The sequence below is a fragment of the Clupea harengus genome, chromosome 23, assembly GCF_900700415.2.
Source record: "Clupea harengus chromosome 23, Ch_v2.0.2, whole genome shotgun sequence".
NCBI lineage: Eukaryota > Metazoa > Chordata > Actinopteri > Clupeiformes > Clupeidae > Clupea > Clupea harengus.
The window spans coordinates 3,942,261-3,964,140 of NC_045174.1; the positions used below are offsets into that span (position 1 = coordinate 3,942,261).

The following is a 21,880-nucleotide window of genomic DNA, read 5'->3' on the forward strand; positions in this document are numbered from 1 at the left end:
ACACACAAATTATGTAAGAATCACACTGCTCTAAAACAGGATTAACCAGTATAACTAACTATTCTAAGGAATCACAGAGATCAGATTACTCAGTATATTTCATTTTCTTTTTTGTTTGTGTGTTTGCGTGTGGCTTCACACTGCTGCTATAGAGCTCCGGCTGTCTCACCCTGTCCATAACCTGGGTGGAGAGAGTCTGGAGGAGGTGGTTTGGCTTCTGGTTTCACTGACAGGTCAGGGTTCTGGTCATGAAGCTGACCCAGTGTTCCAGTCATACACACAGCAGCCAGCACCAACAGGCTCACAGGAAGCATACTGGGCAGACAGAAAACACACCAGTCAACAGACTTCACCAAAACACAAACTCACACACCAAAATGAAATGCCTGTCTTGAGAAATACCATATATGTGTTAAGAAGAAATGCAAAAACCAGTCTTACCAAGAAGCACAAAGCAAAAAGTATATAAATAATATCCTCTAGTGGTCAAGAAACTCTCAGCATGCATGCATGCCTTATGGCCATAATGTACCCTAGCCTAGATCTGAATTTCCAACCACACTAAAACAAATATTGTAATCAATTCACACTATTTATGGACAGCGGATTAGACATACATCAAAGGGAAATGCACCGTTAATAAATCAAGGGGTTTAAAGATAATGTAAGATAATGTGCCATTATACGAAATGTATTGCACTTAAACACACTCATTGAACATATTTAAGGTGTGACTGATTGACCTAGGAAAGCTTTACGGAAGTGTATAGTCCTTCTACTGTTCCCAATGCATATCAAATCATCTATATATCAGACAAAGGTAGACCCCATTAGATCTAAGAAATAAAGACTTGTAATAGTCTTGTGACTTGTTTTCATATTTCCATTGTAAGTGTAGTCGTCTTAATTAGGCACAACCTCAATACATCGTCAAGTGCATATGCACACACAATTGAACTATAGCAAGAGGTATAACTAAAATAGTCTTGGTATGCATAAACATACATACAAATGGCCATGTAAAGGCAACATATATGTTGTTTCTGTAAAGGTCAAAGGTCCCTCAAAGTTCCCTTACCTTCACCTGAGCTTGCCCTGCTGTTGTTCAGGTGTGTAGGAGAGCGATAACCCTCTGTCCTTTCTGTCTGTTTGAATCTCATGCATCCCTTATTCCCAGGCTGGGGACCGCAACCAAGACGACAGCAGTCCCCAGACACTCAGTCCCACAGAGCATGTTCCAAGCCAACCTCCAACTCACGCACATTCACTTTCCAGACTGTCCTCTTAGCCAATTTATTGTAGGTAAAAATCATATACAGATCCGATGAAGGCACAAGGGCTTCAGGAGTAGTGAGGTTATTATACATCACCTCCAAACAACCCTGTTTCGTACAGAAATAAACACATGGATTAAGCAGGGGCCCTTATGCTGGGTTCAAAGGGGTGAGATGAGCTGATCTGCATGCTGAGGAGAGGACTAAAATATATGGCTGCACAACTCAAACTGTACTGGGAGAGTGTAAAGAGTAACATGGTGGTGAAATGATGTCTACACTACAGTACTGACAGTGACATAGAATGTATTTAGTGTCATAACCTAGAGTAACCTCTGGCAGGCTACGTTTACAGTATCTATGGTGTCTAGTTCCAAAAGACACCATAGGAAACCATTTCAACAACAAACAGTCCACAGTACGATGTTTAGCATCCCCTGAACAACCAAGATATTCCTTTCACACCAGCGGGGAGTTGAGATCATGGGTACCTCTCCTGTCTCAAGTTAGAAGAACAAAGAAATGACCCAGACAAGCCACAAAGAACACAATAAACCAGGAAATATTGGTGATGCAAAATCAATGTATTTAATGTTTTCTTTTAGTTCTACACAGGAAAAGATGTTAAATTCCTCTTGTATTGTTTGGGGACTTCTCTCAGTGGCCAAACCTCTTCTGGTCACATTCAAGTACTCATACCCAACAACCTAGACAAAGTATTATAACAACAGGGTGCACTACAACAACATACCGATACTTAACAACAAAAATGATGCCTTTGTGAGTATTTCACTGGGGTTGTTAAGTGGACACCTTCCTTTGTCAATGTTCGGTTTAATTAGGCCCAGAACACCTCCAGAAGGCTCAACAGTTGTGTCTGTCCCACTCAATACTCATGATGTGTTTGGACACATGTCAATACCAGGAACAAGATACACCCCCAAAAAGATTTCACATGCATATGTTAATCTGAACGATGCACAGCCTAATTATCTAAACATCAATCTCATTATACTATGACATGGCACAGGATATCTGGAGTAAGGGGTGGGAGTGGGCTGGTAACCGCCTCTGGAGTACCAACCCAGGGTAAGGGTAAGGGTAAGGGTTGGGGGTGGGAGCGTCCCCCAGGATTACGAACCCGGATTAAGGCAAGGGAATAAAATGGGGTACGAACCCCGGTCACCTTAGGCACCCAAACATCTTGCGACGACAGGCTTCATGTAATACAGATGAATTCACAATGCCCCCCTGTAGTCTGTGAGCGCCTCAGCCATAACCACTGGCTCGCTTTTTTCAGCAACCACAGACAACTCCTTTGAAGCTTCTCTGAGTTACCGTCCTTGAAAACCAAAATCCAACATAAGCATTGTGGTTGATTTAGCTACAAAGCCTCTAATACCCATCTCCACTGGTCTTGTGTGTGCTTGCCAACCCTGTTCCCTCGCTTCAACTCCCAGTTCCACGTACTAGCTTCTTCCTTACAATGGCTTCCTCAATCGCAGCTTCAAGGGGGATTGTAAACTCAATAAAGTAACCAATGCGCAACAATAGAAAAAAGTAGGATAAGAATCAAATGATAAAAACTGCTGATTACGTTCCCTCAACTGTGAAACAATGCAGAGATAAAAGGACCAATTTATGGCTTGGCACATAGGACAAATGTATGGCTTGGCACCTAGGACCAATGTATGGCTTGACACATAAAACCAATGTATGGTATGGCACAGCATGTCTGGCAAGATTCAAATGCATACAATAAAAAAATCCATATGAATTATCAAAATATGAAGACTTACATATGTACATGTCCTCAATGCATGATCCCATGAATAGCATTTGAAAACAACAAATGTTACAAAGGCAACTTTAGCCTCTTTTTAACTTAGTTTTAAAAAAATAATTTAAAATGAGACTTACTGAATCAAGGCCAGAAAACATGTATAATGTACATTCTTGTAGATTCAATTCAGCCACATTACATCAACACATTTTCAGGCTAAGACAACACCCCTTTCAGTCCAGTAGGGTTCAGTACGCTCCTTTCTGTTCGTTCTTTCAGCACTTGGTATTTTGACCCGGTAGGCTTTTAACCCTTAGATCGCCACTAGAAATATGCAATCAAATACATTTAGAAACAATTACAACATGTAAAAAAGGTCTATAAAATCATCTGAGTTGTGAACAATGTGTCACACATGTAAAGGCAGTTTAAATAAATGGCAGTTGTGTTCTACTCAAACAGGAAAAATGGCTGTGATGACTCAAGAGTTTGACAGTAATGGCTCATAGTACTGCTTGTTCTGCATAGGACCACGTTAAAAAATTTTTTTTTTTTTTTTTCCTGCACTCGTGTCAGATCGACAAATTTGTTCTCAATGATTTAAAAAAATATATATAAAAATACGTAGTCATTTACGCATTTTCACAATATTTTAAACCTAAAAATATTCTAGGAATTCAAAAACATTTTTTTTTGTAAATGTGGAAGACACTGACTGATTTTGGCCATCAAATCGAGAGAAAAACAGAACCAGATCTCTGTCCCACTGATGGAGTCCTGCAGTGCCACCATGGAGGGGGGTGGGGATGGCCAGAGCTCAACTCTCAGATGCTGCACTGAAGCAACAGCAAAACCATCAGAAAAACAAAAAGAGACCTGGATCCAGTTTCTCCCATAACAAATGTGGCAGCTCTGGGAAAATGTTGGGGTAACACATAAAACCAAGATGTGTTGTGAGATTCAAGTGTCTGGGCCCTCAACAGGGCAACAGTGAGACGTGGTCCACGGGGCGGTCAGAGACATGCCAATGTGGGGGTCAGAGACATGCCAATGTGGGGGTCAGAGACATGCCAATGTGGGGGTCAGAGACATGCCAATGTGGGTGGAAAGGCACCATCTCCGTTCTGTTTTAGATGACGGAGTGTTTCACACGTGCAGCAGAAAGTCCCATAGAACTGCAGCATATGAAACATAACCATCCAGTTTTTGCACCAAGAGTATGCCACCTTTAAGAGGCTGTATAATGAATTGCCCAATGATTCAAAAGACGGACACAGTCGTTTAAGGGTCCCCTAAATCATCTAGTATGTACTCTTTTTATCATTCTTATATGCTCACACAGAAGTTGTCATGGACCTTTTTGTGCATTCACTTCTCTCTCAGAAAATAATTATTTGCTGTCGCTCACAGCCCCGTTGACTCGGCCACCCCTTCTGACTCTGAGAGGAGCCCTAGGTTCTCCTCAGCCAATGGCAAGTGAGATCCAACTGCGTTCATCAATTGTGTGTCCGTTGCCATGGTATCCGGGTCCGTTGTGCTGCACTGCCTGTAATGGCCATTCTCCAGGCCGTGGGACGGCCCGTCTCCTCCAGACGATTGGCTGAGGTGTTGGCGGAGGGTGTGGTAGAGGAAGCAAACGGGAACAGGTAGAGTGGCAATCACAATGAGAAGGGAGAGAACACTCAGAGCCCAGTCAGGATATTCCAGACTAATCTCAGATGCCTGAGAGAGAGAGAGAGAGAGAGAGAGAGAGAGAGAGAGAGAGAGAGAGAGAGAGAGAGAGAGAGAGAGAGAGAGAATCATTGACAGGTAGCAGTAAAAGGATCTTTGACAATTAAACTGACTTTTTCTTGAGACTGGTTAAAGTTCGCTTACAATGTCCTGTTGGTAGGCTTTGTAGGTGGGCCGCGTTAAGATCATCCGTATGATGCTGGCACTGAGCAGCCCAACCATGGCAAAGAGACACACATACTTCCACAGGTACTTGTACACCACCGGGGGGCGCCAGTGAAGCATCTTCTCAATGTCGTCCAGAAACCTGCCGAGGGGGACACAGTCCATAGTGATGAACATCGGTACGGTTGTCAAGGCAGCTCTTTACATTCTAATTCAATAAGCTTTCCTTTAACAGAAAGAGTGATGTCAAATGTCATTCATTTAAAAATGTGTAAAGTATGTAAATATGTTTTAGTGTCTACATCCTGCCATAGTTTATGAACGTGTTGGATAAAGCAACCCCAACTTGCACAATAATTGTATAGTGTATTGTGTAACCTCAACAGCATTTTAACTTGCATCTCATTTCACATGTTTTAACTTTGGTTGTGTAAAATCACACAAACAAAAAAGAAAATGAAATATACTGAGTAATCTGATCTCTGTGATTCCTTAGAAGTTAGTTATACTGGTTAATCCTGTTTTAGAGCAGTGTGATTCTTTGTGATAATTTGTGTGCGCGCGTGTGTGTGTGTGTTCTCTCACCGGTCCGCCCCGTACACCCAGGCCACACTTATGGTCTCGAACACCACAACGATGATGAGCGGCAGGGTGGCGGAGTAGTCGTCAAACATCGCCACAAAGTAGTTCCCACACCGCTGCGTGAACAACAGGCCAATAAGGAAGCCCAATGTGCAGGCGAACACTGGCCAAGACAAAACACAATCACAAAAAACTTGTTTGCTGGTGTGTGTGTGGGTCTGAATGTTTTCCGTGTTTCTTTTTTTTTTACTCTGCTACCGCAGCAAGTATATCAAGTCTTAGCGATCTGGGCACATGTCCAATCAAAGTGGAGGGGTGTCTGTGTATGTGTTTGGGGGGGGGGGGTTGTACCTGTGAAGGCTGTCTTGCGTTTACGCAAGGTGGTAAAGTTGTCATACAGTGGGGTGAGGATTCCCTCCATGGTGCCGAACATGGTGCTGAGGCCCAGATTGAGGAGCATGAGGAAGAAGAGTGCTGACCAGAAGGGGCTGGCTGGAAACAGACTCATGGCCTCCGTGAACGCTATGAAGGCCAGCCCAGTACCCTCAACCCCCTAGGGAACAACGCAGAGAGAGTTAGCTGAATCAACAACAAAAGTATATATACTGTATATGTGTGTGTGTGTGTGTGTGTGTGTGTGTGTGTGTGTGTGTGTGTGTGAGAGAGACAGTTGAGTAGCTAGCCAGAGATAGAGAAAGAAAGGATCAGTCCACCATTAGAGAAGGTGAGGTTAAACTGAATAAGAAGTCTCAACCTTGCCCATCTCTCTCTCCATGGTGCAGTTGGTCAGATTGATTGGCAGCTGGGGGCCATACGACTGGAGCCACTTATTGTAGACCTCAGGCTCAGTGACATTAAATATCTCATGACCTGAAACCAGGTCCACACCAGCCAGAAGCTGCAGATTCCTGTATGACAAGAGAACACCAATATAAGAATGCAAAGTCATCACTCTCCCAGAATGTAAACACAAGCTGGTGCGCGCGCGCACACACCCACACGCACACACTCACTGTTTGACGCAGTTTATTGCCATTTTCTTGGCCCTGAAGCCGAGTACGGTGAAGACGACCAGTGAAGCCAGCACAGAAGTCATGAAGTTGACGGAGGCCACCATGATGGCGTCGCGGTGGCAGTTGTTGTGCCGGGGGTTGTAGGAGGAGTAGGCGATGACCGAGCCGAAGCCCAGGCCCAGCGCAAAGAACACCTGGGTGGCCGCCTGCCGCCACACCTGCACATCCTTCCAGATGGAGAGCTGAGAGAAAACCAGAGAGAACCAGAGAGGTGACTTTAAAACGAATTACTAAACCAAAACCTGATATAGGGAGATGAAGGGAGACTGAGCACATAAAAGTAAAAACTGACATAAGACAACAGAATATAAACAATGGACTAGACTATTATAATAAACACTCATCCGACTTTATTGTAGGATATTCAAAGAAAACAATATTAACTCCCAAAGTGTCGTGTTGAAGTTAGTGCATACATTGGCCTCATGATCATGTACTATATCTACAGTCTTTTACATTCTACTTTACATACATAAAACATGGACAAAAAAAAAAAAAAAAAGAGTAAAACATTCATATACGTAACAATATTTATGAAGGAGAAAATGCAGTACTGTAAAGATATTTACTATTTAAGTAAATTTGTCAGTGCATTTGACTTTATCCAAAAAAAAGTTCACCTCACCAACTGATATGCCTGAGTAGTACATTAACATTGCTGAGATCAAGTTAAGTCAACAAAAGTTGTGCAACTATTCCCACCTTGTGGGTGAAATGTATCTTCATATGAAATGTACCATCACATGACGTTGAATTATGGCAAACCATAATAAGTCTCCATTACTACAGAAACCTAGAGGGGCCAGTTCTGTTTTCTCAGATCATATTTCCCCCCTGTAATGTGATGAAGGAAAATAAATCATGGCCTGACCCTTTCAGCAGGTCTATTCATCCATTCATAACATGGCATTACATCATGACATTGTATCACAAAGTTTGACACGAGTATATTTAATCTCATGATGGTTAGAGCAGCAATACTAGAAGTTACTGGACTTATGGTGGTATATGGTTGTGCAGGAGACTTATATGGACTAATTGATGGTATATGGTTGTGCAGGAGAGATACAAAATTAAATAAACAAATGCCACCACGGCCCAGGATATTCACCATGTAGTTTTGTGCCCCAGGCCGGAAACTTGCAGAAAATCACAGTGGCACCAAATGTATTGTCATATGACATCAGTTATCAAGCTACCTAGCTTTTATCAATGTCAGCAGTTTTGTTGATGGGAGTTCACAAGGTGAATTCTACAAATGACAAAGCTTGAAGTTATCAGAATAATTTATGTCGATCACAAACATCTGCACCAACCACAGAAAACTTGAATTGGTATTCAATTTATGAGACCATTTCAGGATTTTTTGTCTTTGTGCGGTTAACCCGAAAATAACCATTCATTAATGCTTGTGGACACTTAAGTATGGAAATTAGCTAGGATGCATGTCTAGGATGCATGTCTAAGTATTTGCCAACAAAGAGAGAAGGCAGAATAAAGCCTCGGTATGTCAAAAATGAACATGTTTTCATTGTGTTAGGGAGAAGTGAATCTCTACTAAGTTGAAAAAATCCATCCCTACAAGTTCCGTGTCTGTATGTCTGTAAGTGTGAGTGTGCACACAGGTAGTACCTCTGGGTAAAGCATATACTTGAGGCCATCCACTGCTCCATCCAGCAGCAAGCCACGGATGAGGAAACACAGCAACACAACATATGGGAACACAGAGGAGAAGTACATCACCTGAGAGGGGGAGGGGAGGGGGGAGAGAGAGAGAGAGAGAGAGAGAGAGAAAGAAAGAGAGAGGAGAGAGAGAAAGAGAGGAAGAGTGTGAATAAAATGTGTCCTAAAATATTGCAGTGAACTTTACCTCGGTTCATCTACAAGACATGAAGAACCACTGCCAATAGCACATACTTTCTCATCATTTATTTCAATGGCTCTTTAAAATAATGATCTTGGAACGCTCTTTGTGGTGCACATCCGTGCAGTTTTTCTTCCACTCAGCTGACTTGTGGTCAGTGGAAGGCCAAGCCACTCAAATACAGTAACTGAGGAAAGCCTCCTCTTTGCAAGGACAGCACTTCAGAAAATGAGTTGCTGGGTAGAAATCTTCCGTGGTTGATGGGGGACCCTAGTGCTAAAGTAGGGATCTGCAGAACAAAGAGGGTAGATCACCTTTCCAGAGGACTTGATGCCCTTGAACATGCCAAGGCAGACAATTGCCCAGGCGGCAAACAGGCAGCCCGTCATGGTGAGGTTTAACTCGCCCGTCTCATCGATAGAGTCTGTAATGTCCAAGGCATTCCTGAACCAAAAATATGTGGTGGGCGTGCCAGCAGCACACTCTTTCAGCACTGACAGGGAGGAAGAGCAGAAGAGGGAGAGATGGAGGAGGAGGAGGAGGGAAGACAAAAGTGCACAGAGATTACAAAATAAGCAAAATAAGTATTACAAGCATTACAAGTATTACTCCCATGGCAGTATGCAGGCCTGTACTTGTAGGTGTGTGGATGTTGGGCCTGTGTTGCTACTGCAGAGTCACATTTCCCTCTTAGCAGGGCGACATGTAGAGAGGAGAAACAGCACTGCTGTAAAGGGTAGGTGTGTCTGCTGTAAAGGGTCGGTGTGTTTACCTGTGCCATTGGGGTGTGTGTGGTGTGTTTACCTGTGCCATTGGGGTGTGTCTGGGGGGTATTCGTCGTAGCTCGCTAAACGGTTTAGCGAGCTAATTTTCAGGCCAAGATAAAAAACGCCCCTCTTTTTGGTTCGTGGAAGCAACTTTTGATAAATCACCATAGTTACATATCGATTAGCACTAACCTGCTCCAGGGCAGGCTAACTTAAGTGTAGCTAGATAAGCTTGCCACACCCCCGGAAAAAGGAGGGATCCCATTGACCAAGGACTGATATTAGAGTTAGTTTAGCGGAGGGAGAGAGTTCTTTGCGATCGCCAAGATCCATTATTCTTGTATGAGCGCTACCGATTCAGCCGACAAGGAATCATTAATTTACAAGACCTTCTCGAGTCATTTATTGCAAACACCACATTGACTGTCTTGCGCTTTTTTGCGAGTGGTACATTTTTGTAGTGTCGGTGATGCGGAGAACAAAGCACTCATAATTATATGAGTGTTATTAGTACACCATAGCATATCATTATTGTAGAAAATGATTACGGTGGACTCATGATAAGAATAGAGAGAAATACAGACAATTTATTTTCACTGCTTCAATTTATTGCATTTGTTATTAATACATTCAGTCATTCAAGAGACGCTTTTATTCAAAGCGACTTCCAAGGAAATGTAAAACTACATCGAGGAAGGAGGTGAGGGGATTTGAACTAGCAACCATGCAGACTCAAACCGGTAGAGGAAACCTCTGTACCAGCTGACACTTGCCGTCAGGTATTCATACATAGATATCACGCTATAAATATCCCAACACACCTTGCTCTCACAACGGTGGTGGTGTTGAATTTTGCCATGATTATGGTCTTGTATTCTTCATAAGCGTTCATGTTCATCTCCTACTCGCCAGCGGAGAAAAAAAGAGCCCTTTTCTTTGTGTTTAGAACCATTATACCGTTAGAAAATCATGGTTTTGGTGATCGACCTTTCCTGCCTTTTGAAGTAGGACGTGCACGCGCAAATGCCATGATAACTTTAGCCTGCTTGAAATTAACCACATGATTAGGATGCGGGTCAGCCGTTAACGAACCGATATTTGCTGTTCTCAATCAGCTCGCTAATCTTAACGGGCTAAAAGGCCAATTGATTAACTTAGCTTCAATCCTACGACGAACGTACCCCTGGTGTGTGTGCCTGGTGTGTTTACCTGTGCCAGTGGGGCGTGTCTGGTGTGTGTGCCTGGTGTGTTTACCTGTGCCATTGGGGCGTGTCTGGTGTGTTTACCTGTGCCATTGGGGTGTGTGTGGTGTGTTTACCTGTGCCATTGGGGCGTGTCTGGTGTGTTTACCTGTGCCATTGGGGTGTGTGTGTGGTGTGTTTACCTGTGTCTGGTGTGTGTGTCTGGTGTGTTTACCTGTGCCATTGGGGCGTGTCTGGTGTGTTTACCTGTGCCATTGGGGTGTGTCTGGTGTGTGTGCCTGGTGTGTTTACCTGTGTCTGGTGTGTGTGTCTGGTGTGTTTACCTGTGTCTGGTGTGTGTGCCTGGTGTGTTTACCTGTGCCATTGGGGCGTGTCTGGTGTGTTTACCTGTGCCATTGGGGTGTGTCTGGTGTGTGTGCCTGGTGTGTTTACCTGTGTCTGGTGTGTGTGTCTGGTGTGTTTACCTGTGTCTGGTGTGTGTGCCTGGAGTGTTTACCTGTGCCATTGGGGTGTGTCTGGTGTGTTTACCTGTGCCATTGGGGCGTGTCTGGTGTGTTTACCTGTGCCATTGGGGTGTGTGTGGTGTGTTTACCTGTGCCATTGGGGCGTGTCTGGTGTGTTTACCTGTGCCATTGGGGCGTGTCTGGTGTGTTTACCTGTGTCTGGTGTGTGTGCCTGGTGTGTTTACCTGTGCCATTGGGGTGTGTCTGGTGTGTTTACCTGTGCCATTGGGGCGTGTCTGGTGTGTTTACCTGTGCCATTGGGGTGTGTCTGGTGTGTTTACCTGTGTCTGGTGTGTGTGTCTGGTGTGTTTACCTGTGCCATTGGGGCGTGTCTGGTGTGTGTGCCTGGTGTGTTTACCTGTGCCATTGGGGCGTGTCTGGTGTGTGTGCCTGGTGTGTTTACCTGTGCCATTGGGGTGTGTCTGGTGTGTTTACCTGTGCCATTGGCGCTGACCGGACACTGTTCCCATGGCAGAGGACTCTGGAAGGAGTTCCCCAGGTAGAACAGACTCCAGCCGATGATCACATTATAGTACAGCGCCACAAAGAAGCACACCTAACGACAAAAGACATGAGGAAGTAAGCCCTCTGTGTATTATTTATAACTGACTTTATACCGCTTTATGATATCAGAAGTGCAATCAATGACCAAGCAACGCCCTGTTGACAAATACACACAAGCCCTAACTCGATATCCTCCTACTAACACTCAAATAAAGCCCTTAAACTAGTAAGGGAGCTCATATCCACCAACCAAAAATCTTTGAGCAAATCACAAATGGACCAACAGGAAGATTGATACGTTGGTATAAGCATAAGGGATTACTGCTCCTACTGGACAATCAGAGGATGACAGGCGTGTTTGCACCTACCAGGCAACTGGAGTAGCCAATCCCAGCGAGTTTTGGGGAGATGTGCTTCCACACACCGATGCTGCCCTGCCGGATGCTCTGCCCAGCTGCAAGCTCCAGGAAGAACAGGGGCACCCCGACCACCACCATCAGCAGGATGTACAGCAGCAGGAAAGCCCCTGAGTGAAGGAGGGAGGACACAAGACACCGTGTTACAGAACCTCATACTGCAGGTGATCAGTCTCTATCGCCATGGCAGCACAGGTGGTAGTAAACTACCGCTGACGTTGCCACGGTCTTTCTTCTCGTTCCCATGCCATTTATCTCAGGTTTCTTTGAGTGTTAGCTCATCATAAATGTTTACACTTCAGTTAATGCTTTAACTTAATTTTTTCTTTTTTCAAAGGGAACTTCTAATTACTGTTCCCATGCAGATGAAAGCCTGTAGCAGCCTACATGAAGTGCACGTGGCAGCTTGAGGTGATGGTCACATTCAAACACAGACACAACACAAAGGCTAAAACCTCCAGCCTTCTGTTCTTAAACACAAACATACATCCCCAACATAGACACAGAAAAGTCTCTTTAAAGTTCATGCTGCATGCTCCTCAAGATGTTAGACAGCCCACCTCAGTCATGCTTGCTTTTTCATATCCAGTAGAGAAATCATCCATCAACCACAAAATTAAGAAGCCATACAGGTTCTACAACTGAGCACACACACACACACACACACACACACACACACACACACACACACACAGATAAAGCAGACAAACACACACACACACACACACACACACACACACACACTCACCTCCTCCGTTTTGGTGGCAGAGGTATGGGAACCTCCACACATTGCCCAGCCCGACACTGAAGCCCACCTGGGCCAGCACATACTCCAGCTTACTGTCCCACCCATCACGAGCCGTCACCGTGTCTGTACCGTCCGGATTAACGCCATCCACCCCGGCTGCCTGTTGGCCCTCACTTATGCCTTGCTCATCTCCAGGCAATGGCGCTTTCTCCATCACAGCCTGCAAGCTGAAAGGGGGAGGCAAGCAAGAAATCCATCAAGTTACAGTCACAAGAAAAAACAAACATTATAATGAGACTGTACACACCTAGTCACTGTACAGTTTACCTCACATCACGCTCACGATAAATCTTGTACAATACCACACATGACTGTCTAGTAGATCTATAATGTACAGTCTTCATGGTACTGACAGTGGAATTGATGAGACAATACAAACATGCAAAATCACTCCAGAGCCAAGACAGATTCTTCGGTGCTACAAAACTGTAACCTAGCAACTAGCCTAGGTGAGGTGTTGAATGAGTAGTGTAGTTTGTCCTCCAGCCAAAATCAACAAAAAGTCGAGTACAGCCTAAACGAAAGAAGGTTCAATATTTATGTCCGGCAGAACAAGCCAGTGACCGAGAGACAGAGAGAGAGGGCGGCAAAAGACCAATTAATGATTAGTTCTGTGCAGGGTCAAAACTTGCCCCAGCCCCCTCATGAAAGAGCCTCTGTTCTGTTCTGAAACAAGTGACCCGCCAGTCTCCATACCATTCAGCGGAGCTAGATGAAGAATAAAGAATGCGGAGCTAGATAAAGAACGCACAAATGCTTGGAAAGAATAATAAACAAAGTCGTGCATAGCATAACTTTTTCAAAAGAGGAAATATTTTTTACAACCTGCTGCCGTAACTAAGCCTAATACAAGCAACGGATGAGGGAAAACACCTTCGGTTCCACTGTTACATTAGCTCGTATCAGAGAACATGATTATGTGATCACATCTTAAACTTTATTATTATTTTACTGTTTTCATGGCACCTTAACTCCACCCACACTTGACATGATGTCGACACCAGGTGAGTCCTAATGCCGCGTACTTGGCTTGTACACTGCTCTTTTATTGCCGTTTTTAATTGCTTCATTTTCCCATTGAAAATTAATAAATAAATACAAATTCTGTCTGTCACATATCATATAGCAGCCAGCTGTATCGGACACAGCAACTTATTTTCTACATGCAAACAGTTTTTTTTTTTATCTTTCTCTCTTAATGTTCATCCCTTTTTATGGCAAAAAAAAACGTCATCATGAAAATGTGGGCTTTGCCTATTAATTACATTTAGTCATTTAGCAGACGATTTTGTCCAAAGCGACGTACAAGGGAGAGAACAGTCAAGCTAAGAGCAATAAAAACCTGGTGTAACAATGAATACTACTTTACATAAGAGATAGAAAAACGACATAGAAAGAAAAAGAAGTGCAGGAATGTAACTGCTGACGTGCAAGTTAAGCACTAGTCAAGGTGCCAGTTAGGAAGGGAGGTGCTCTCTGAAGAGTTGGGTCTTCAAAAGCTTCTTGAAGGTAAAGTCCAACGTGGAACTACAAATGAGAACAGTCTGGATTGCCGTGCTGGCACAGACGGCAGTGCCAAACGATTAATCTTAGAGACATTCAGAATTCAGTCTTTACCAACATTTCAGTCAGTGCAGTAAATATCAGCAGGCTATCTGTATGATAAAGTAAAAACTGCATCATTAACATCAGTTGTATTTAGCAGTAAGATAAAAATACATGCAATCCCATTGAGGATGATTTTTGCAACAAGTTTTTAAAATAAATGCTCTAGTGCCTAGCTTTTATAGTGAATGATGTGTATGATGTATTAACCCATACATAGGCTACGTGGTTTGATAGCTCATCAGCTCTGCAACTCAAAGATAAAGTTAGACAAACTTGTGATGCACAGCCTGCACATTCAGAGTAGTGTGCTTTTAGCTCTGCTCTGTTGGCGCAGCAAATCATAAAATTGTATGCGATGCTACTCAAGCCTACATAGCCAGCAGCCAGCAATATCAGACCAAAGCAACTCATTTTGTAACTTGAGCCTACTTCTTTTTTAAACTTTTCTCTCTATATTATCATTATAATAAATAAAATTATATTGAACAACAATGTTTGTTGTTCATTTTGTTGTTCTTTTTTTTTTGTTAATTTTAATTAATTTAATGAATTGATTAAATCTTTGGACACGATATAGAGTTCCATCACTCATTGATCTAACTCCTGGACTACACTACCCACAAACCCCAGCGACAACGACCATAGGTAAGCTTACTGGGACTAAGAAAGCCCGGTATACAACAGATATACTGTAATGTAAGTGTATAGAGGTGAAATTGAACTTCAAGACAGCAAAGGGAGATGGTTTTAAGCCTAAATCAGTTTTGAATTTGCTATGCTGTTCATTCAAGTAATGTTAGTCAGCTCACATGTGAACTGTATTCAACTGGCAAACTGTTTCCCTGTAATACATTTGTCATTTTTACATTTACATTCTACATTTAGTCATTTAGCAGACGCTTTTATCCAAAGCGACTTACATATGTGCGACTTACAATGTATACATTTTACATTTTTACATTTACACTGATGGCACACTGCACATCAGGAGCAATTAGGGGTTCAGTGTCTTGCTCAAGGACGCTTCGACAGGGAATCGAACTATTTTTATTTATGTACAGAATACACACATGAACACATAGTTTGTGTTTAACAATATCCATAAGAATACACCTACAGATAGCCCTCAAGTCTTTATAACATGCATGTACTATTTATTTTAAATAATATCAGCTATACTCGAGATACAAAAGATAAAAACTGGTTATGGTATTTAGCATATGCTTTTGTCCATGGCTGTCAATTGATCGAATAGCACTAGATAAGTCAATCCCCTACCAAGGCAGCACTAATGAAAAGAGTCTTGATTGCAATCTCTTGCTGTGTCAAGTTAACAGCGCTTTGCGCTTTGTTAAATGATATGTATGCTAATATATGCGCTTTGTTAAATTATATTTATGCTCATCCAAAAGGTAGGAGTGTCAAACACTTATTTCCTGGAGCAGTGTGCTGCGCTATAATCACACTTCACATTGTATCTCTGGTTTCGAGGTGTTTTCCGTTCCTCCTTTTTGTTGTTTTCACTACATTTCAATATTTAACAAAAAGATAAAGCAGAAAACGACCAGGGAGAAAACAGACCTTGGTCAGTGATGCTTTTCCACACCACTACTGCACCAGCCGTGTACCGCTGGAATTGTCGCCGATTCAAATTACTAAGCAAGCCGATATCATGTTAAAGATCACCTTCCAAACTTACACTTTTTATACTCACTCCGCAGGTGAATTTACCGCTCTTCCTTTTCTGAGTCTTCTGGAAAGCACACGTGGGCTTAAACAACTGATGCCTGATAACGAACAATTAGCTTCTATTGTTAGCTCAAAATATGTTAAATCGCTAGCAAATGGACAAACATAACCAACCTACGATTTCCTCACAAGTAAGGCAAGGCTATACGGTTTTGTTAATATTATACACATGACTCCCCTCAATTCATGGCTGATTTATTTTGTTTCCCGGTAGACGGGTACGGACACGCGGTAAAATACTTTTGTAAAGGCGGCGCTTCCGCTTGTGTCGTGCCACGCCTTCTCTGTCAACTCCCCCACGCCTTCTCTGTCAAATCCCCCACCCCAACTCTGTCTGCTGTGCGCAGACCGCAGTTTCAGCCCTACAGGCCAGGCCAGTGCCAATCAACTGTGTTGGCAGCAGTTTGAATTAGCCTAATAACTCCAATAATAAATCGTCTTCGGCCTTTTCATCGTTTGACTGTGTGATATAAAATAAAACAGTGCATGTATTAAAACACTTCTGAATCTTTCAATGCTGTTTGCCTATATGTAGTCTGTTTGCTTTATTTAGTTACAAAGCAAACGGTTATCCACAATCAGCTAATTGCTCATCGCAGTCCTCTAGTTGTCTCAAATATCAACAACCTTTCGCCAGAAAAGCGGATTCTATCTTTAACACAACGTTCTATTGCACAGGCGTCCAATAGGCCACTAACCTGAAACTGTCGGTCTAAAACTCCTGGTCTGAGACTGCGGCTCAGTCAGACCCTTCACACACATCTTCCTATGCTAGGGTTTGTCTGATTGGATGGTTTGTGCAGAGAATGCTTACTGAAGCGGACGAACATGCGACAAGAGAACGTCTGTGGAGCATCAACCTGAACCAAGTCCAATGACATGAAAAAGAACATTGGGATGCTTCAGTTGTGGTGTCATATCGTTCCCCTGCACATAGAGGGCTCACTGATCAGGCCATGAGTCAGTGTAGGCTACTACATAGGCTACACACTTCAATGCGGAGGTTCCTTTGTGAAATGAATAGGCATACATTAAGGAAATGTTTTCTGAACGTTTTTTTTTGTTATATATATATAACAAAATTATAAGCGCAGGAAAAAATATATATATCAAATTCCAGAGCCAGAGCCAGCAAAAATAAAGTGAGGCAAACAAATTGCCTAAACCCTCTGTGGCTACATCTTTATCACCAGTTTTGTGTGGTTAGGCTGGTATTTCTTAAATGCGGTAGACTCATATAGGCTACTTCAAGAAAGCAAAGCCAAGAGCCTCTAGATATGTAACCGATAGAGTGAATGTGGCAGTGTGACAGAGACAGGTAGTGACTGAAAAAATACCAACTGTTTCATACCAGCTATAATTCCGCTTCCAAAGAACAATGCTGATGCAACAACTGTATGACGCGCGTGTGAGATAGCTTTGCCATGCGCACATTATTGCGCTCATGACACGTTGTTGAATACAACAATCACACATGTTTCTACGACAAGCCTACTATCCTGATTTGGCTGTCAAAGGCTAATGTTCTCCTTTGTTAGGTGACTGTTGATGATCTCTTTAAGTGTAAGTTAGCAGTTATTGAAACAGAGAGGGGAAAAGTTTAGAGTAGCCCATAGTCTACCGTAAAAAAAAAAAGGCTAAAAAGTCTATTCTCCATTTCGCCATCACTGATATAAATGAACGAGTTTAAAACGACAATCCATCCATTCGACTCAGCAGAGCAATACGCTAACGTGACCTGTGACAGATTTGTGGGTTGACAAAACACATCCCGATAACGTATAGCCTATTATAATATAAGTTACCTTTCCCGACCTTTGCGATGGAATGGAATGCAGGACCTCTCAAGGGCACAAAGTTTTTCAGCGATTAGCTGAATTGCTGACAGCAGGGCAAACCACAAATAAATAACTGTATAGCTCGCCACTATTTCTTAAACCTGTTTGTTTTAGCCTCTACGCATAAAATATCACAAGTTGTGTCTTCTCTCCAATGCCACGTTGAAGCATGAGAATATCCGATGTGTCAATCAAATAGTTGTACGTGATCTCTCCCAGCCTATTGGCCTAACTGCCACTTTCCCGCCCCCAAGTTTACATATCCAATCAGGGTATGTTTATTATCGTTCAATTGGACGAAATGTAGGCGCCTGCAAACAAGTAGGCAGGGTTTATTCGAGGGGACATGGTTGAGGGAGAAGGTGAATAGTAGCAAACTGTCCAGGGAGAATGTCTCACTCCTCTGTTATTTTGAAGAAAATAACGGAAGGGTGCCATTGGTAGGCTAACCTACAGTCATCTGCGATAGCTTGATTCTCGGAAAAACGAGTCTGTTCACTGAAACAGTAGGCTACTTCTGTTTTTATCTCTATGCTTAATCATCAGATGTGGTAGTAGAAGTTGCAACAGAAAACACCCAAGGAGGGGTGCTGTTGCTTAAAAAAAAGAATGAAACAAGTAGAAATAAAAGCACTTATTCAACTGTAATTACTAGGCTACTATTTAACTATAAATATTTACTATCTATAAAAGTTAACGTGCAGATATTCAGAATTCAGGCAGTTGGGAATTATTGGGAAACTTGAGAAAGTTCCCGTTTCGATAGGCTACGTCACACTTCCGAATTGAGAGCGTTCACAGAATGACAACAAACAGACAACGGTATTGACAGGTAACGTTAACTAGCTAGCCAGAAGGTTAGCATTACTTTAGTTACACAAACGTAAACTGCTAAGTATCGTTTAACATCACAATCACCTGCGCAAATGAGTACTCATAAATAAACAATGAAATTACTTATATGTGCGCAAAGCAAGTACATTATTTTATCTTTCACCACAAACGTTTCCATGTAGAGCGACGTCAAATCTACTTCACGGAGCTCTAAAAAATAGCCTTGTGAGATGTTCCGAGTTTGACAGACGTTCAGGTGTATTCTCCCACTCGGAGATCGGAGCTTTCCCACGTCCCAGTTGCGCATGAACGCACTATGATGTCCTAAGTGAAATCAGTTGTTCTTTCATCTCTGAATTTTTCTAAAGGCAAGCCAGCTTGTTAATGGCAGCTCAGTGCAGTCCAATAACAACATTTCAAAAGTTGCCTCAAGACACATGTGTTCTCTCGTCATCTAGTGCCTAAATTACATCTGGGCCTATAACTGCCCAGGTTAATGTTCCCTCTGCCCTGTCTACACAGAAAGATGGAACTTGGGACATAGTCTGAAATGTATGATTGGAGTGATCACCTTCATTACCACCCAGTGGACATGATGCTGGAGGTCACAGCTGGGATCACAAGGCCACTCAAGATTACACCACAAAAAATGCTGGGAAGGCTCAGTTCACCCAGGATCAGCTACGTTAGTTGTCACTAGCCAATGGTAGACAGAGACAATTAAAAAAAATAGGATCCAACACACACACACACACACACACACACACATAGACCCAATTTAATACAAACCTGAGTGGATGACTAGGAGACAACTACTCCACGCCATGTCTGTTCCCTTTACTTTACTTACCAGTACTTACTTGAGTCTTCCCTTTCGTGTCAGCAAAGATATGAACAGTCACATTTTGTCTCTTCATTTGGATATGAAAATTCATTTTTCAAAACAAGTCATAAATGGGCATGCTGGACAGGAAAATCATTTGTAAATTCTTGTGTTTATTTTGTCAATATTATCCACAAACATACAACATAGATCATGACAGTAGATTATATTTGTGTTCAAGCTCCAGTTATTTGCATACTGCATTGCTTTTTCAGTAAGTCACCATGGTAACTCTGAGCATTTTCGTCTCTTCATTTGGATGTGCAAATTCATTTGGTGTAACAGAGTTAAAAATGTAGTGTATGGTTTTATATGATTTTCGCCAAAATTAAACTGCCTTGTTTAAAAAGTGTGAATGGGAGCCACCTTTGGCCATATGGTGTACTGCAGATCTGATGCGTGTAGTCCAGTGCTGTCTCCCTACCCGATCAGAGAAGCCTATGCTTTTGATCGGGTAGGTTGACTGTACAAAGCACTGTACCTGATATGTTCCCGACTAGCTGTAAACTCCGCTAGCCACGTACATGCTTTAAATGTACTGTTCAATATAACATGCAGGGATTTAACTGTTTAGTTAAACATGCATTGAAAGTATTATTACGTATTAAGTATTAAGTATGAAGTATTATTATTATTATGACAGCGAATGTTAGCTAGTTTAACCGAACGTTAATTAGCTATCGTTCCATGTGTTCAGACATTCTGTCTGGCGCATTGCTGGCTAGCAAGCGCTGATAGTGTACAATAGGATATTGACGTAGATGTTGCCTATATGTAACGCTTTATATTTTGCTTGTGCAGATGCTGTACGTTCACACCAAAGCCTGATGGCAATGTTTTGATTTATTTTCTAAAGGTATGTGGCTCCATAATGTAAATAGGTTTGAATGAAGTGCTGTAACTCTGTGCACTTAGGCTACAGTTATGCCCATTCCACTGTGTATGGGAAGTTAAAAGTTTTGTACATATTTTCTATTACTGAAGTAATCAGCAGAGAAGCCTATGCTTTTGATCGGATGCTGTACGTTCACACCAAAGCCTGATGGCAATGTTTTGATTTATTTTCTAAAGGAAAATAAAAGAAAGTTCAACAGATTCGCCTCCGTCTCCCCGTTGCTTGACCATCGTTACATTGGCATATATGGGTATGCTGAGGAACTAAAAAAGGTGAACATGAAAATAAGTTTGAATGGATCACAGTTCAAATGAGAACGTGAATGTTGATTTTTTTTTGCCATGACAAGGCCACTCAAGATTACACCACAAAAAATGCTTGGAAGGCAGCTCAGTTCACCCAGGATCAGCGACGTTAGTTGTCATGCATTGTTGTAGTATGACTATTAGGGTTAACATATCTAAATTACCTTTTGTAAAATGTAACACTATTTTAAAAAAGAGAATATGAAGCACCTATGGTTACTACCTTTATCTGCTACAATAGTTACTACCGTCCTATGCTAACAGCATTATTGTGTGTATTATGTGTTAATGGGGAAATGTAATGAAATATTAAATTAAACACAATAGATAATACAAATTAAATAGAAAACAAGTTATATATAACATAACTTATATATAGTTTCAATTAAGTTTCCTTCTGCTGTAAGCAATCAGGATAGGTTTCCAACAAGATGTTTTCATAAAAAAAATCACAACGGACTATTGAGCTGTCTGTTTGGAAGTTTCTGCAGTAAGTGGCCATTCTCTAGTCTTGTGACCACACATCTGCTTCATATTTTCATTTAAAATGTAATTGCTTAGAAGAATCCACCCCACAATATTTGGTCTGTGAAAGCGATGCTATTGGTTCAGTGTCAAATTGGATGTGCTAGTTGTGCTGCAGTGGTATTAGAGAGTAGCCGTGACCCTCTTACATCTCTCCGTGTTTGCATACTTTGCATACATCTTAAGTGGTTTGAAACATACTTTTACATTTATAATACTGAGATTCAGAATGTCAGCTTGAAACTCTTTGCGGGTCTATACAGCTTCAATGCTAATACAAGTCCTGTTTCATGTTTGTTCCCGCGTCACTCCAAATGTCACAGCTTATCACTAGTGCCCTCTAGTGGCGATATGTTGTAAGCGTATTTTCCTAAATGTGCAGGTGCATATGTACGTATGTAGTTTACATCTACATATTACATTGCATGTGGAATCAGTTTGTGAATTACAAAGTTCTTAAAATAATGTTCTGATGTTCAGTTTGTGAATTACAAAGTTCTTAAAATAATGTTCTGATGAAATCGGACAGTAACTGAAAGGATAATGAGAAGTTACAATTCTCACATGACAT

At 42.1% G+C, this 21,880-nt stretch overlaps 2 protein-coding genes across 4 annotated transcripts in view; one reads left to right on the top strand and one right to left on the bottom strand.

Annotated features, from left to right (window-relative positions):
* Positions 1 to 3,198: 3,198 nt before the first annotated feature.
* Positions 3,199 to 18,044, bottom strand: LOC105908563 (sodium-dependent neutral amino acid transporter B(0)AT2-like). 3 transcript variants are annotated; one of them, XM_031560915.2, is made up of 12 exons: positions 17,835 to 18,044; positions 12,613 to 12,839; positions 11,817 to 11,974; positions 11,380 to 11,500; positions 8,787 to 8,965; positions 8,241 to 8,351; positions 6,549 to 6,790; positions 6,290 to 6,443; positions 5,887 to 6,088; positions 5,539 to 5,698; positions 4,933 to 5,095; positions 3,199 to 4,779 (listed from the first exon to the last, which is right to left on the bottom strand). In XM_031560915.2, exons 2-12 carry the CDS (start codon positions 12,824 to 12,826, stop codon positions 4,462 to 4,464), a joined length of 2,022 nt encoding a protein of 673 aa, XP_031416775.1. In that variant the 5' UTR covers positions 12,827 to 12,839; positions 17,835 to 18,044; the 3' UTR covers positions 3,199 to 4,461. The 3 variants fall into 3 exon arrangements, with proteins under 3 accessions (XP_031416775.1, XP_031416776.1, XP_031416774.1); XM_031560916.2 differs by lacking the exon at positions 17,835 to 18,044 and adding an exon at positions 15,995 to 16,352; XM_031560914.2 differs by lacking the exon at positions 17,835 to 18,044 and adding an exon at positions 15,980 to 16,350.
* Positions 12,852 to 21,880, top strand: part of eps8l1b (eps8 like 1b) — a 19,710-nt gene continuing 10,681 nt past the window's right edge. The window contains exons 1-2 of the mRNA XM_031560917.2: positions 12,852 to 13,676; positions 14,858 to 14,925. The gene's annotated coding sequence lies outside the window, so the exon portion shown is untranslated. The remainder of the gene's footprint in view (positions 13,677 to 14,857; positions 14,926 to 21,880) is intronic.

What these genes read in the sequence shown, in the direction of transcription:
- LOC105908563 (XM_031560915.2), bottom strand. Translation starts at nt 12,826, where the DNA reads ATGGAGAAAGCGCCATTGCCTGGAGATGAGCAAGGCATAAGTGAGGGC. An exon ending in TGGAGAGAGAGATGGGCAAG is followed by an intron (nt 6,089 to 6,289) that starts GTTGAGACTTCT and finishes GTTGTTCCCTAG; the next exon opens with GGGGTTGAGGGTACTGGGCT. An exon ending in ACGCAAGACAGCCTTCACAG is followed by an intron (nt 5,699 to 5,886) that starts GTACAACCCCCC and finishes TGTCTTGGCCAG; the next exon opens with TGTTCGCCTGCACATTGGGC.